At 41.0% G+C, this 17,607-nt stretch overlaps 1 protein-coding gene across 1 annotated transcript; it reads left to right on the plus strand.

Moving 5' to 3' along the window:
* Positions 1-507: 507 nt before the first annotated feature.
* On the plus strand, positions 508-17,607 carry LOC141002335 (uncharacterized). Its single transcript, XM_073477248.1, has 3 exons — positions 508-607; positions 3,561-3,645; positions 14,113-17,607. The coding sequence occupies exons 2-3, from the start codon at positions 3,628-3,630 to the stop codon at positions 15,226-15,228; spliced, it is 1,134 nt and encodes a 377-aa protein (XP_073333349.1). The 5' UTR covers positions 508-607; positions 3,561-3,627; the 3' UTR covers positions 15,229-17,607.

Genomic DNA, 17,607 nt, shown 5'->3' on the forward strand with positions numbered 1-17,607 from the left:
ACCGTAAAAAAAGAAGAAGAAGAAGAAAAAGAAGAAGAACAACAACAAATATGATGTAGAGTGCAACGAATAGGATATGAAATATGGCGGAGATGGCGTTTGGAAGGGATTTTAGGGATGAGTGACAAAATGAGGGAATGTTACAAGGCTCTCATTATTTTTCTGAAAGATACAGATTTAAATTGTAAGATATGATAACATGTACGTGTGTGTACATATGTATATGTGTAATGTGTGTGTATATATAATTTGTTTTATTTATTTATTTTAATTTGTATTTTTCTTTGGGGGGTGGGGTGGGGGGTGTACTATCATTATCAATCATTTACTTGTAGAATGTAACCTGAAGTACATGAAGCCCTGAGGCTACATACTCCGGTACAGTAGGTGGCGGTATGGACCTTTACACGTTGGTTTGCAACCCGCCGTTAAATTAGAGAAGAAGAAGAAGAAGAAGAAGAAGAAGAAGAAGAAGAAAGGAAAGGAAAGGACAGGAAAGAAGGAATGAAAAGAAGAGAAAAGAAAAGAGAAGAAGGCGGCAGTACATTCGTGGCACTATCACAAACCAGCCAGTTTTGGCAGGAGAGAGGCGGCGGGAGGGTGAAAGGTATTGTCCGTGCTTGCCTTGTCTGTCTGCAGTGGTACTTTGGTGGTTGTTGATAGCACTCAGGGTGTAGAGCTGCTAACTTGTGACAGTTTGCTGGCCTGGATGTTTGATGTGGTCTGTATGAGCCATGAGCCTGGTTGTTGTTGCTGGAGCGTAGCGTCAGACTGACTGCAGCAGGTCCGGCTGTCATGCGTTCATTCACTTCCATCCAGCAAACACAACACGGCAAATGAGTCCGAATTTTGTTCTGAACCCTACAGAGAAAAAAATACATTTGTTTTCCTGTCTTTCGCATGAAAGGGAAAATCTAATAAATATTGAAACCAAAACGAAATAATAGTTCAGATTTACGTCGTTCTTTACGTGTCTCTATGTATTCTTCGTGGTGTCTTTCTTTTGCGTTCACGCTTTGCGCCTGGTACAACCTGCCACAGCACAGGTACACATGAGGCTACATCTACCGGTGTGACGGGTCAACTGGTGGCCAAGTTAACTGGTGATGGTCCCAGATAAAGCCACAGGCTAGAGAAGTTCCTTTGCTCTTGTCTGTTAACCAAGCAAGCTAAAAAAGAAGGAAGAGTCATTACGTCACTGAACCTTGCTTTGGTGACAGCTGTATTGAAGTCTATGGGAGATGCATTGACAAACACACTAAAACCCAACATATCTACGTTGTATGACTTCTGGAGAAGAAATGCCTCCAGAGAATGAAAGATTAATGGACCTCCAGTCCTCTAATTAATTTAAAGCAAGCTAGGGAATGACTGTGTGGGTGTCTGTGTCCAGTGGTGCAGTATTATTCAGTTTGGGAAATCCCATGATCTCTGGAGCATTCAAGGCCGACTCAACAGAGATTAGATATCATCACCGCTTCAACAAAAATTGCTGTAATGTTCCTTCCACATGTGGAAAATAAGGAAAAATGAGCAAATGTTTTGGTCTTTCCAATAATTTCAGAGCACTGAAAAGACCAACAGTCAAAATATATTGAAAAAAGATCGATGTAATAATTTCCAAAATCCACAGCATGTTTTTAACAAAATATTCTGCTTCAGTCCATATTTGTTGCCACTCAGCCTTTCAAAAATAACATTTTCACTGTGGCAAAAAAATGTTTGCTCTTGCATTTCCACACATACCTGAGTGAACTGACATTTATATATTATATATTTATATGCAATAACAAACAAGAAAATGGCTCTTACACTATAATAGTTTGTCCCAGTAACACTGAAGACCAAGTCTGCCGCTCAGATGAGTGCACCAGTTTTGTCCTCCTATTAAATCATTAATTCCTCGGCCATATTACTTTCGCTATCATGCAGTACTGTTGAAAAACAAAAGGATGAAGCATAATATTGATGACCTCATGATATGGTAGTCTAATCATTAATTATGCTCTGTGTGGGAATAGCACTCTCACACACGTCAAATACTGTATGCCTATGATACAGTAAGAACAACTGATTCACGCTGAAGTAACGCTTCAGCTTCCCTCATCACTGCTCCTCCTGGTGGATAGATAAACCATTGCAACTGGTTTCCCCACATGGCGCTTAGGGGCGTTACTATTTGGGCCCATGTTCACTACGTCATCGCGGGGGATCTCATTCCAGTCACGTACTCTTCCAGGTCCAAGCACGGACCCATCATGGACCTTTTAGGGCCCCGTCACAGTGGGGTGGAAAGCTTTAAGAGGCTTCATCTGTATGTTGTCTGATATGGCCTATATGAAAACTTTTTTCACAGACCATGTAATGTACAAAATGATGCTTCGGGTGATTTTACCTTGTCCAGCAGAACATGCTCCGACTTCGTTATCACAAACGTTCTCAGACTCAACAGGGCACATGTAGCAGAGTTCATCTCAGCTGAGTAGACAGTACTACAAACGGAGTGAAGCGGTGTCTTTACATGATACCGAGTTATTTTCTTCACCAAAAAAGTTTAACTGAGTTGTTTAACGCTGCGGTGTGTGTTGGTCTCGTTTGTTTCTGCTGCACACTGCACTGCCTTTCCTCGTTAGTGATGATGTAGAAAGTAATCACAAAAATGTGATTACTTTGACTACTTCACATTTGTCTCGCAAATGTAGTTATTCAGTCATTAACGAAAAGAAGTACTTGCAACTGCTGCCTTTTTTGAAGATCAATTTGAAGTTAACTCTAGATGTGTAAATTGTCCGGGTGCTGCACTTCCCTCACAATTCAGTTCCGCCTTTCTCCTTCTGTTGACATCACGCTATTAATCAACATTTGGAGCTTTGAATTTTGACATTTGTGAATGGATTCTGATTCGTAGGAGATAAGAATGTAGATTTTTATGTGAATTGATATTTTTTTTAATTTTATTTTTATCCACCTCTAGTGGCAACAAGTTTATCATATTCACTAATGCCAAATGCTAATCGTGAAATATTCAATCAATAAATCTTTATTTGTAAAGCGCCAACTGACAGCAAAAGTTATCTCATGACACCTTCCAAATTGAGCAGGTCTAGACCATAATCTTTAATAAATTTATTTAGAGACCCAACATTTCCTCCATGAGCAAGTACTTGGCAACAGTGGCAAAAAAACCCCAAAACTTGAGTTTTTTGAGTGTGCAGCCATCTTCCTCGACCATTTGGGCTGAGAGAGAGAGAGAGTCGGGGGCATGGAGTTGTACAGAAGCCACAACAATAACAGCTATAACTAGATGAAATAGGTATGTAGTCCCAAATCCAAAGTTGTACAAGTCTTTATATATAACTCTATACTATACTCTAGTGTGTTTGCACTAGGGTTGGGCAATATGTTAAAATGTTCTTTTCAAGGAGGTGCACCACTAATGTAGCAAAATAAAACGTCAAAAATAGACCAAAATATTCCGAACCGTAGCAAATAAGAATCTAAAATCCTATGTGAATCATGTGATCATCATCAAGTAATGTCTCTTTATTTGATGTTTTCAGACCTGAAACAAGCTGACGGGAAGAAAAGAATTCGGAGGACGTTTACTGTCACTCATAAGCCAGGGACATGAGTTCTTCAGAAGAGGTGAGTAGAGATGTAACGGTATGAAAATTTCACACCACGGTAATAGTGACCAAAATTATCACGGTTATCGGTATACCGCGGTATTTTTAAAATGTCTTCAAAATGTTGAAAAAACACTGATACACTGATAAATTGAAATAATTTCACCAAGATTTATATTTAAATAGATTTATTATATATTAAAAGGGTTAGGGTATAAGCAGCCTGTTTTTGAAAGCGTCCTGTAATGTCTGCGTTACAGAGGTAGAATGAGATGTACTGGCAGTAACACTCGATTGGCCAGCAGACCCTCTCTGTGAAAAAATGAATAGAAAATGTCATTATTAATTATTACTGTCATTGTTACTTAATACTAAGGGTGCAACCAACAGATCACAAAACTCACAATCTAGATCATCACTTTTGTGAGAAACAGGTTGGATAATTTTTTAGATCAAAACAAAAAGGATTATTGTTAAATTAATTATGAACACTCTATTTTGGCTTTTATCTCTATCTAGACACTTGTTATATTCACCATTGTATATCATTCTTTATATATAGTCTATTCTACAAATAATCCACAAGTATTATATATTTCTGATATTACTTATATATATTGGCTGTCTGTCTCTGTCTGCTTGCTCGTCTGTTGTCAATGGACTCGGTCAATCTGATTGGTCCAATGGCTGCTGAGCCACAGGTAGACGCTGCTCCGGTGAACGGAGCTGAGATGAAAGTCAGTCATCTCAGTCAGTTTGCATTCACTAACTCAGTCCACCCAGTACGTGTTTGTCTCAAATCCTCCTCACTGCAGCTCTGCATCAATATTTGGGGAATTATTAGGTCGACTTTAAAAAGTGAAATCTACAATTAATAAGCGGTTCAGATAACGTGCCAAATCACGGATCAACTTCGTTCAGTTATACCACTATCTGGTCAGTTTACATTAGTGACAACAGCAAATTAGACAGAGAAAACTCGACACACACACATCATTCACCTGAGCTTAAGGTTAATTTACCTTGCATTCACTTAACAGTTGAGGGTGATGGTCGCGCAAATAAGTAAGTAAATTGACGTGTTGCCGCCCCTCGCAACAACTTTCTTCTTGCAGCTCCTGCAGATAGGGCTGCCATCCTCGACCAGCTGTCCCTGAGCATTATCATAATAACCAAAATACGCCCAGACTTCAGATTTGGTTCTCTTTGAAGGCGGAAAAATGCCTTGAGGGCTGCTACTATCACGTCCTCCCTCCGCCATGTCTTCTTCACTACATAACAAACGCACGTTGCACGCTGCGCCTGCGTAGGGAGACTTGGATAAAGTATCTCGCGAGTTTTCCACACCGTGGTTATCGACCGCGGCGGTTACCATGGTAATTAAAACTTAAATGGTAACCTTCACCGTCGGGAATTTTACCGTGGTTTACCGTGACACCGGTAACCGTTACATCCCTAGAGGTGAGATCAATGTTCCAAACTTCTAGTCTGTCTGCCAAGGCTGGTAAACAGAACAGAAGAACTGGCAAAATATGTTTCAGCTGGCCATTAAATTGAGTGATGTCATCACGTCATGTCATGTTATAAAAATTAAAATGAGCTCCAGCTCATTGTATTGGCATTGCTGTCATTAAAAAGCCACTCTTCTGGTGCACATGTACTGGCTGGGGTTTGTTTTCCACGCCTGTTGCTGACTACAACACCAGCAGTGTTACACAGCAGTGTGACCATCGCACCAGATGTAAGTAATTGAGAGATTGTGCAAGAGCTTCACACTTACTACTGAGGATTTTAGGCTGCTGTCACTGTCATTTAGGCCTTTCTACCTCCCCAAGGAGTTTGGACAGTTATTTATTACCCTTGTCAATATTCATCTGAGAGGAAATGTTCGAGCTGCTGCAGATGTAAGAATTGATACTTTGGTTAGGTTAGAAAACGCTGCTCCTGATGCCCCTGAATTTGTATTGGGGGTTTTAAATAGCAGTTCTATAAATGGGGTACTGCCCCATTTCTATCAGAATGTTACCAGACCCACAAGAGGAGAGAGGACACTGGACTTGTGTTTTGGCAGTTTTCCCATCATATCTGCTGGCCTGGCTCTACTCGGTTTGACTTGGCACAGCCGCCCGGCATAGCAAGGATTATATTTCCACCACAACTGAGCTAAGGTGTGTCTTAAACCAATGATGAGCTTGTCTCGATCCCCTCAGTACTATTGAAGAACCAATGCTAACAAAGTGGCTCTGCTTATTCAGTTACAAACACGTTTTTTTCCCCTATTACTTCTTCACAATAAAAGCCCTTGCTATTTAGTCATTTCAAAGCTTTCATTATGAAGCAGCATTACAGGAAACATTAAGTTTTCACTGGCAGTAACTAAACATGACTCCCAAAACGCATGAAACAGTTAAACACAGTAGTTGTTTGAAAGTACAAACAGGATTAGAGAAACTAAAGAGATTTCGTTAGAGGTTCCAAAAGTCCTGAGAGCTGAACACAGACTTTTAAAAATGTCTTTCTCTCAGGTTTCCTGCACAGATATGAGTTGAGTACAGATTTACAACAAACAATTGTTTCAGGAGGAGACTGCTTGTTACTGCTTGGTTGTCCGCAGTGGCAAGACGTCAACGCAGCCTGCTTTGAGGCGGGGCGGCTTGGCCCTACTCTGGAGCAGGTCCATTGCAGGCTCGGCTTGGGGCAAATCGGCACAACTCGTGGCCAAAAGTGCTGGTGGAGACATCTTCTTAGACACCGCTGGAAACTGAGATGGGCTTAACACAGTCGTGACAGACTAATATACACTTTTGTTTGGACAATTTTATACCTACATGTATCAAGATTTTAGAAGTCTGCCGGCAAACTGGTGAACTGACTGGCAGAGTGTGTCTGTGAGCTGACCCCGAGCAAATTCAATACAAGCATTTTGATACAGTCCAGCAGTAGTGAATGCCAAACAAAAGGACACAATCAAGGGCTCAAATGAAGAGGGGGGCAGGGAGGACACATACAGTCCCCTTCAAAACTGTTGGAACAGCGAGGCCAATTCCTTTATTTTTGCTGCACACTGAAAACATTTGGGTTTGACATCAAAAGATGAACATGAGACAAGAGATCAGTACATTCAGCTTTTCTTTCCAGGTATTTACATCTAGATCTGTTACACAACTTAGAAGATAGCATCATTTGTAACAGAACACCATTTTTTTAGGTGAGCAAAAGTACAGGAAGAGATAGACTTAAAAGTGAATAATACTTAATATTTAGTTGCAAATCCTTTTTTCTTGCAATAACTGCATCAAGCCTGCGACCCACTGACATCGCCAAACCTTTGCATTCTTCTTTTGTGATGCTTTGCCAGGCTTTCACCTCAGCCTGTTTCAGTTGTTGTTTGTTTCGGGGGGTTTCTCCTTTTAGTCTCCTCCTCTCAGGTAAAAATGCTCAATAGGGTTTAAGTCTGGAGATTGACTTGGCCAGTCTAAAACCTTCCACTTCTTTCCCCTGATGAATTCTGGCAGTTTGTTTGGTTGTTGTCTTGCCGCACGCTCCCAATCAGTTGCATCTTTCTTTAAATAGGTGGACAAAATGTTTCTGAAGACCTCTGAGTTCATTTTGCTGCTGCCATCATGTGTTACATCATCAAAGAAGATCAGTGAGCCCATCTCAGAAGAAGCCATGCAGGCCCAAGCCATGATATTACCTCCACCTTGTTTCACAGAAGAGCTTGTGTGTTTGGGATCATGAGCAGATCCTTGGTTTCTCCACACATTAGCCTTTCCATCACTTTGGTAAAGGTCCGTCTTTGTCTCATCAGTCCATAAAACTTTGTCCCAGAACTTTTGAGCCTTGTCTCTGTATTTTTTGACAAATTCCAATCTGGCCTTCCTTTTCTTATTGCTAATGAGTGGTTTGCATCTTCTGGTGTAGCCTCTGTACCGAAGTCTTCTGCGAATGGTGGATTGTGATACCTTCACTGCTGCCCTCTGGAGGTTGCTGGTGATGTCACTGATAGTTGTTTTAGGGTTTTTCTTTACAGCTCTCACAATGTTTCTGTCATCAACTGCTGATGTTTTTCCATTAGTTTCTTTCTTCTTAAATTTACATTTAGGGCATTTAGCAGATGCTTTTGTCCAAAGTGACTTACAGTAGTTCATACACTGATGGCTGCCATGCAAGGTTTTGGGTTCAGTATCTTGCCCAAGCACACTTCAACATGCAGAATCGAACCAGCGACCTTCCGATAACAAGACATGGCTCTACCCCTGAGCCACAGCCGCCCTGGACATTCTTCAGGACATTCCAAATGGTTGTACTGGCTATGGACAATGTTGATTTTCCATCTTCTCTCAGCTTCAAAGTTGCTTGCTTGTCTCCCATAGACAGCTCTCTGGTCTTCATGTTGGTTACACCTTTTTAACTACTAACTGCAGTCTGTAAAGGCAAAACCCAAATCTGAAACTGAGAGCAGACATTTAGCGCTATTTTTTGTTTGAATAATCAGTGTAATAGGACACACCTGGGCAGCAAAAAACACCTGTCAGTCACATGTTCCAATCATTTTGCTGACTTGAAAAATGGGTGGGTTCAAACAAAAGTTGCTGTCTTCTTCGTCGCTTTTTTTAACAGATCTAGATGTAAATACCTGGAAATGGAAGCTGAAATACTGACCCAAATGTTTTCAGTGCACAGCAAAAATAAAGGAATTGGCCTCCCTGTTCCAATAGTTTTGGGGGGGACCGTAGCTGGCAAATGAAAGGATCAAGGTGGTTGGAAGTAGGGATGTAACGGTATGAAAATTTCACACCACGGTAATAGTGACCAAAATTATCACGGTTATCGGTATACCGCGGTATTTTTAAAATGTCTTCAAAATGTTGAAAAAACACTGATAAATTGAAATAATTTCACCAAGATTTATATTTAAATAGATTTATTATATATTAAAAGGGTTAGGGTATAAGCAGCCTGTTTTTGAAACGCGTCCTGTAATGTCTGTGTTACAGAGGTAGAATGAGATGTACTGGCAGTAGCACTCGATTGGCCAGCAGACCCTCTCTGTGAAAAAAATGAATAGAAAATGTCATTATTAATTATTTCTGTCATTGTTACTTAATACTAAGGGTGCAACCAACAGATCACAAAACTCACAATCTAGATCACATCACTTTTGTGAGAAACAGGTTGGATAATCTTTTAGATCAAAACAAAAAGGATTATTGTTAAATTAATTATGAACACTCTATTTTGGCTCTTATCTCTATCTAGACACTTGTTATATTCACCATTTTATATTATTCTTTATATATAGTCTATTCTACAAATAATCCACCAAGTATTATATATTTCTGATATTACTTATATATATTGGCTGTCTGTCTCTGTCTGCTTGCTCGTCTGTTGTCAATGGACTCGGTCAATCTGATTGGTCTAATGGCTGCTGAGCCACAGGTAGACGCTGCTCCGGTGAACGGAGCTGAGATGAAAGTCAGTCATCTCAGTCAGTTTGCATTCACTAACTCAGTCCACCCAGTACGTGTTTGTCTCAAATCCTCCTCACTGCAGCTCTGCATCAATATTTGGGGAATTATTAGGTCGACTTTAAAAAGTGAAATCTACAATTAATAAGCGGTTCAGATAACGTGCCAAATCACGGATCAACTTCGTTCAGTTATACCACTATCTGGTCAGTTTACATTAGTGACAACAGCAAATTAGACAGAGAAAACTCGACATACACACACATCATGCACCTGAGCTTAAGGTTAATTTACCTTGCATTCGCTAAGAGAGCTAACAGTTGAGGGTGATGGTCGCGCAAATGAGTATGTAAATTGGATGTGTTGCCGCCCCTCGCAACAACTTTCTTCTTGCAGCTCCTGGAGATACGGCTGCCATCCTCGACCAGCTGTCCCTGAGCATTCTTATAACAACCAAAATACGCCCAGACTTCAGATTTGGTTCTCTTTGAAGGCGGAAAAATGCCTTGAGGGCCGCTACTATCACGTCCTCCCTCCGCCATGTCTTCTTCACTACATAACAAGCGACGTTGCACGCTGCGCCTGCGTAGGGAGACTTGAATAAAGTATCTCGCGAGCTTTCCACACCGTGGTTATCGACCGCGTCGGTTACCATGGTAATTAAAACTTAAACGGTAACCTTCACCGTCGGGAATTTTACCGTGGTTTACCGTGACACCTGTAACCGTTACATCCCTAGTTGGAAGCTACTCTCAGAAGTCTCAAGCCCAATTTGTACTTCATCATCACCTTCCAGCAGGGTAATAGTAGGCTGGTCAAAGTCATGCAGAAAGAAATTAGGCAAACTGTCTTTAGGTAATCATGGGGATGGTTTGACCTTTGCAGAATAATTAAATCAGTTCTATGGCAGGTTTGAAACATCAGGCTGCAGATGTTTGAATTTGAAGAGGCGACAACTTGGTCCTGGCCAGGAAGTTACCATAACAGTGTTTTTTCTTATGTAATCCTTTTAGAGGGATAAACATAAAAAAGGCTTGAGAGGATAGTGTGATATCGTGTTCTTAGGAAGGTGCAGGGGTGTCATGTTAGTGTAAGTGGGCACAATCCATTAATGATCCTGACTGCCTGCCCCAATGGTAGGATGGAAAACAAACTGTAAGAAGGGTGCTGAGGGTCCTTGATGATACTGAAAGCTCTGCAAATGCAGTGCTGATGGAAGATCTCCAGTAGGAAGGGGAGAGAGGCTATCACTATCACTTCACTATCCTGTTCAGCTGGTGTTGTTTGGACACCTTGCAGTTGCCAAACAAGGAGGTGAGGCCGTAGAATAGAAGTCGATCACCATCTCCTTTGTTTTATTCACATTGAGGGAGAGCGTGTGGGATCTGCACCACACTGTTAGCTGTTGTGATGCAATTGGTGTTGAGTCTGGCAGTGCAGTCATGGCTTACCAGGGTGAACAACAGCGGGGTCAGGACACAGCCCTGGTGTGAGTCTGTGCTCACTGAGATTTTTTTTTTTTATGTATGGCTGCCCCTTCTCCCCCTTAAGAGAGACGCACAAGACAGAGTTTAACTTGATTGATTACTGGAATGTCCCAACTCCTGAGCTTGATCACTGCTGTTTCCTCTACAGAGCACTGTCCTGTTTACAACTACAGATTTTAGTTTGGCTGCTTAAATGAGCCATGATGTTTGCTACAATGACATTACTATGTGCATGGAAAGGAAACCTTTAAATGACTGAAAGCATCCTCTCTAATCATTAATGCACAGTGTACATGCATGTTGAACCTGCCTATGAAGGTGCATCTTATTATATGAATACTGAGCCCCCTATACAGCAGGTAAAACACTGCGGCATTGACTTTAGATCAAGGGCCCATCTTATTACTGCAAATGCTTTCTGCTGCACATATTTCCACATCCAGTTTTTTTTCTACCATGTGACCCTAGAGGGGCTTCGTAATTACGGACTAATTCAATGAGGAAATAAAACAGTGTGTCTGGGTCGAGAGGGAGGAGACAGAAAGTCAGGGCCCTGATGTGTTCACTGTAGTCTGGACTGTTCACATGTGCCACCTGATGGTTGTTGGTGCCCACTGCAGCTAATGCAAAATCAGTTGGCTAAAATAATAGTCCCCCCTCCTTTTCTGCCATGTGGAGGACCCTTTAACACTGCAGCAATGGCCTCCTCTGAAAGGAGAAACATCTGTACAAGTATCCTGAATAAAAGTTTGGATGTTATTTGTTGCTTACACTAAAGGCAATAGTGTGTGTGTGTGTGTGTGTGTGTGTGTGTGTGTGTGTGTGTGTGTGTGTGTGTGTGTGTCTGTGTGTGTGTGTCTGTGTGTCTGTGTGGGTGGGTGGGTGGGTGGGTGAGTGCAAACAAAATAAACAGACATCAAAGTCCCCAGCCCTATGGTGATGTCATCAACCTGAGGATGTCTGTGTAGTTCAGATGCACGCCAAAACTAGGGTCAAACAGAGTTGTTGTCATCATCTCCACTGATTACTGATGACTATCAAAGACAATGCAGAAAGATTGGACTGTCAGTAGCTGTTCTGGGTTGCTTGCACCAGTACAAAAGCTCCAGGATGCTGGGATGTAGCCAGGTCTCTGTGAAGATGCATCCACGACAGTTACTGAGTAGGGCTGCTCGATTATGGCAAAAATCATAATCACGATTATTTTGATTGATATTGTAATCACGATTATTAAAGACGATTATTCATTGATTTGAGAACAAGCATTTATTGAACTTTTAACTCTGGTATTTCTTTGAACACGATAAGTTTGAACTGAAAAACAGGAAAAATGCAAGTAAATAAGAAAAATATATTAATAAAATGAATTAAATAATATGTAAAAAAAAAAATCCATAGGTCTGTTGTGGTGGCAAAATATAATGCTGTTGACACTTCTCTTGCAACTTTTCTGCGACATTCGTCATAAAGGGCAGGCAGCGCAATTCTGCTGAAATGGTGACGTGATGGTAACACTGACTACCGCTTGTCCAATGTGTTAATCAGTTTATTGAACCCCGGCTCGCTAACGGTGTTGATAGGACACATGTCTTTGGCAATCATGTATGTGACGGCATCCGTTATTTCTTCATGCCTGCGGGGGCTGGGTGGATATGCGGTGGCATTGTAAAGTGTGTCCTTAATTGAGAACGGTGTGGTGGTGGCAGGAGTCGAGGAGCTTTTCATTTTTTTTGTTCCTTCACTGCTTGGTCATGTATTACTCTGTGTGTGGACTTTAAATGGTTAAATAAATTGGTCGTGTTCCCTTGAGGTGCAGACACGGTCGCATGACTTATCTTGCACAATATCTTCGTTTGTTCCGAGTCAGACTCCTCGAAACCGAAGTGTTTCCACACCTCAGAATTCGCTTTATCTTTCTTCCCGACCAAAGGCTCCTTTCTGCCATCTTCTACCGTCTTCTTCTACACCCACTGGCAACACGCACCGGCGTGGCTGAAAGCGAAACTGTTCAGGCGGGGGCGGAGCGGAGCGGAGTGCACAGGTGGAGATGGAAGGGTTCGCTGCATTTACCACACAAGACACGGCGTGCGGCAGAATGATCGTTTTATTACGATTATCTTGTTTTCATGATCGAGGGAAGCCAAAATCGAAATCGAAATCAAAATTCAATTAATCGCCCAGCCCTATTACTGAGTAACCCTGAGTCTTACTTCATCCTTGTTTATCTCTCTGCGACCAGATATTGGCCAGAAGGAGGCTGGGTAAAGAAACAGCCTGAGGTCCAAATGAGGTCAGCTCAGCTCTGGTCCCGTCTCCCTTTCTTCTTTTCTTGGGACAATTACATCCCTTTTATTGATGTTTCATCTCCCAGGTCTGGCTGGTCATGAGATGCTGTTGGCAGAGACAGTTTTATAGTCTGCTACTCTTAATCCAAACCCCACACTTCCTTTTCAGTGTTGATGAGTGTATTTCTGCCATAAGCAGTATGTACTTTAGCATAAAAGAACAAGTTTTAGGAAGCTACTGGCAGCCGCATTTTCATGCGCTGCCATTGCCACAGATTCTAACAAAGTTGTTGTGGCTACTCTTGTGTTCCAAAAAAAGTGATGGTCAAAAACATTAGAGCAGTGCGTGAGGAGGAGGTCTAAGACTCACTAAATAAAAAGCACTCGCGGAGGGATAGTTTCAATCAAAAGTATAACGATTTATTTACAGAAACAAAAACGATCTCATCTCCGGGTTGACTTCAAACAGATAAACAAAATAAACTGTAATTTAGCGGTCAAAAAACTATTTCACTCCTCACTCCTTCCACAGACAAAAGAAAATCACTTCCAGAACCAGCTGTCCTCACTCCCAAATCACGGGAGGAGGGTCGCCTGACAAGGAGGAGGGCCCTGACTGTGGCTACAGAAAAACAATAATAAATAAATAGTGTAAATAATTATTATTTTACCATAATCAATCAGAAGCAATCAAAAAGAATAATATTATCTAAATAGGCTCCAACAAAAGTTGTGTGCAAAATCTGAAAGATATAACTATTTTCTGTGCACAAAAAAGTTTTAAATCTTTTATTACAGTTTATGAAAAATGGGGGCAATAAGAAAAGTTTTGCGTTTGTATTTTTATTGAGTGTACTCTGTTGTGTTCTTGAAAACTATGAAATGCTTTTCTTTCATTAAGGATCCTATTAAATCAGCAATGAGCTGAGCTCTCCCTACTCCATATTTCTCTCTACACCAATGACTACACTGTGTTTATATACGGACTTATTTTTTTCACCTTCTTTTATGTGCATGATAGTTAAAAAAAAAAAGTTTTTATCTTTCTTTGTTGAGCTTTGGTGTATTTGTTTTTACCTGTATGTCTATTTCTGTCTCCCTGTAAATAGTTTTTCAAGCTGTGTGTACAGTTGAGATGGAGGAAGTGAAGTTCCACTGCATGGCTAGCTGATGGCTAATAGTTTGTAGTGTTTAATCAAGTCCCTTACTCTGAACTTTTTTTCTGTCTCTGTTTTCTCAGTTGAAACACACAGACACAGACACAGACAGGACCAGGCCTCAGTGTCAGATGTGTGGGAAGTCTTTTCGTCGCATCTGTAATCTCAGAAGACATGAACGCACTCACGATACAGAGAAACTCTATCACTGTGGACAATGTGGCAGTATTTTCAGCCAGCTAAATGCATACAACCAGCACCTGCAGGCCCACACTGAAGAAACATCATATTGCTGTGACCAGTGTGGGAGTAATTTCAGCACCCAGAGTTCGTACAGAAAACACCTGCGTTGCCACACTGCTCCATACCAGTGCAACCAATGTGAAAAGACTTTCATTTACCTCAGCATTTACAAAATACACATGCGTGTCCACACAGGAGAGAAACCATACTGCTGTGACCAGTGTCCAAAGAGCTTTAGCTTTTTAAGTTCATATAAGCGACACCAGCTTAGCCACAGTGGAGAAAAGCCGTACCAGTGTGACTTTTGCGGGAAGAGTTTCACTCAGTCAGGGCATTTCAGTCTGCATCTACGTAATCACACAGGAGAGAAACCATATGAGTGTGACCAATGTGACAAGAGTTTCAGTGACTTAAGTAGTTATAAGATACACATGCGCATCCACACAGGAGAGAAACCATACTGCTGTGACCAGTGTGGGAGGAGCTTCTCACAGCTAGGTAATTACAAATCACATATGCGTATCCACACAGGAGAAAAACCATTTCGCTGTGAATTATGTGACAAAAGTTTCTCTATTTCAAAAACGTATAAGCAACATGTAAACACTCACACTGGAGAGAAACCATACCAGTGTAAAGAATGTGGGAAAGGCTTTGGCCGACTAAGCAACTACATGCGCCACCTTCGTATCCACACTGGAGAGCAACCCTATAGCTGTGAGCAATGTGGGAAATGTTTTAATAGTTCGTACAGTTACAGCCGACACCTGCGTGTTCACACTGGAGAAAAACCATACTGGTGTTCACAGTGTAAGAGACTGTTCACTCGATCACAGTCCTTAAAGAAACACCACTGTGTTGAAGTAGATGAGGATGGTTCCACTCTGTTTAACAAAGAAGAACAATCGAGCTGCTCACCAACTGAATCAACAAACCAACAGGGCCCACAAAAATAAGTGTCTGTTCATGGTAATGAAGGGACATGTTATATATGTAATTTTGTTAATGAAGTATTGTTAATGAAAATATGGAGACCTCAGGAAGAGTAGCTACTGTGTAAATACAGAAGCCAATGGGGATCTTAATAAATGAACAAACAAACAACCACATCACCAATGCAATTGTGTGATTCATTGATGTGTTCTTTATCAATAAAAGTCTTTATCACAGAGGAATAGGATAAATTTGGCTTTGGATACACACAATATTTGATAATATATATTTCCATTGTTTGTTTTTTTGGTCTTTTCATAGGACACAAATAAAAAATGTGGAATATATCACCACCCTTATCTTTTTACTAAGTCTCTGGGAGTCTGTAAGAATCTGCTCAAAACACTCTGATCACAGAATAAAGGCCAGAGGCCTGTACTGTGAAGCAAGTTTAACATAGCCAGGACATACCGTTTTCCTTATCTTGGCCCAGGAACTGCAATCATGCTTGGCGGTCTCATGAAGGTGTTCATCAAGTCCATGAGTTTACCCAGGTTTTCCACCAATTTAGGGGCTGCATCCTTCGAAGGGCGCATTTGAAGGCCAATTACGTCACAACGCCACTTGGAAGGCTCCTTCAAATGCAGCCCACAAATGCAGCCTGCCCTTCTCTCTTTTTGGAGGATGCACCGCTACTATCCTTCGCGGCCTCCCATATCCCAAGATCCTTTGCGCGCCCGAAAACAGAAGAAAAAAAGAAGGAAAATGGCGACATCAAGTGGTGTAGATCTTCACTTTCGCGGGCCTGGGCGGCAGAAATTGTGACGTAAGGGGTGGGAACATCTGGTGACACAACCAGGAAATGCTCCGAAGGCTAGACCGTCCCATTTAACAATGGTGGACGAGGTCTTCGAAGGTCTCTCCGAAGGACCCGGCTTTGTGAGCCTCAAAGGCCGCGTCCTTGAAGGATGCAGCCCCTGAATTGAGACACAGCCCACATCTAGCCATTAGTGCATTCACATAAAAGGGGAGGAGTTTGCTGCAAATGACTAATCGCAAAATGGACGAGTCTTGTGGCAGCGGAAAGTGAGGGATCAACAAAGCATTGCTGATTCTGATTGAAAGGAATTTTTAAATGGAAAAGCAAACCATAATATTGTACAAAGTGAAAGCTGCCAAATGCAGCAAGGAGAGGTGCCGAAAAATTGCACCAATGCGTAAATTAATAGGCTCATAGTATGCCTTGTCATTAAGGCAGGAGTAGATCTCAATATAATAATGTTGTACACAAGTACAACAATCACAAGGCCTCAGTGCTTAAATTGGACTCTATTGTATGATGGTACTGGTATACATTAAAATACAAAAGCACAATGAAATGCCTTTGAAATTGCTTGCAACCAACAGAGAAAAATTAAGACGTCATGAGGGGGCTTCTTCACAGGAGTACACCTGTCATGATCCAAGCACCGAGCTCAGGGGAACCTCTATGAATGATGAATGATTTTCCATTAAACTGATTGGTCAGTAGGTGGTGATTTCATATGTGCTGATCTGTCATCTTAAACAACCAGCTCTGAAGGAGGTTAGGTGTGCAGCTCACATTTCCATGAAATACCCCAATAAGAAGTGAACTACTGTTGCAGCCCTGGAAAATTAAGGGTTAACCCTGAAGTTACCCAGCTAACACCAAAACCTGCTTCATAGTATAGGCCTTGGTCTCAGGCTGCAGGAATATGAATTGGCGTTTTGTATTAATTCAAAGTTTATTTTGGATGAAAAGATAAATAATGTGTTTATTTTAAAGCATATGCTATTAAGTTTAATTCAATAATGGATATGTGTGAAGTATAATCATTTGTGTTATTTAATACTTCAGCATTCAGAATTGTATAATATACCAAAGAATGGAAATGGATTTTCCTGATGCATTTCTGTTGTTTTGTCCAACCTACTGTGCATGTTTGATTTTTAAAATTTAACCCTGTATGTTTTTGGATAGTACTGTGTAGTTGTTTAATATAGATTGTTGTTAATGCAGGTTCCAAAATGCGACTTAAACTCACAACTGTCAAAATGTTGGAGTGTGGATGTTGGTGCGCTCCAGGAACAACTAAATATAACAAATGTTTTACAAAATATGACGGTAGCTTTCCAGAGTCACAGCCGGATTGATGCCCATCATCGCACTATTTTATCATTCCAGTTCGTGAATGGTCATTAAATCAACGTATGTTACTAACCATTAAAATAGTACACTAGGATTGTTAATGTATTGTATATAGTGCATAGTGATTCAGTGGAGGATGAAAAACTGAACCATAAAATAATATATGAACATGGACTGTAATATAAACAAATGATTTTTGAAGTCTGAAATAAAGTTTTGAATGTGTACTAAA

Source organism: Pagrus major, chromosome 1, assembly GCF_040436345.1.
Source record: "Pagrus major chromosome 1, Pma_NU_1.0".
NCBI lineage: Eukaryota > Metazoa > Chordata > Actinopteri > Spariformes > Sparidae > Pagrus > Pagrus major.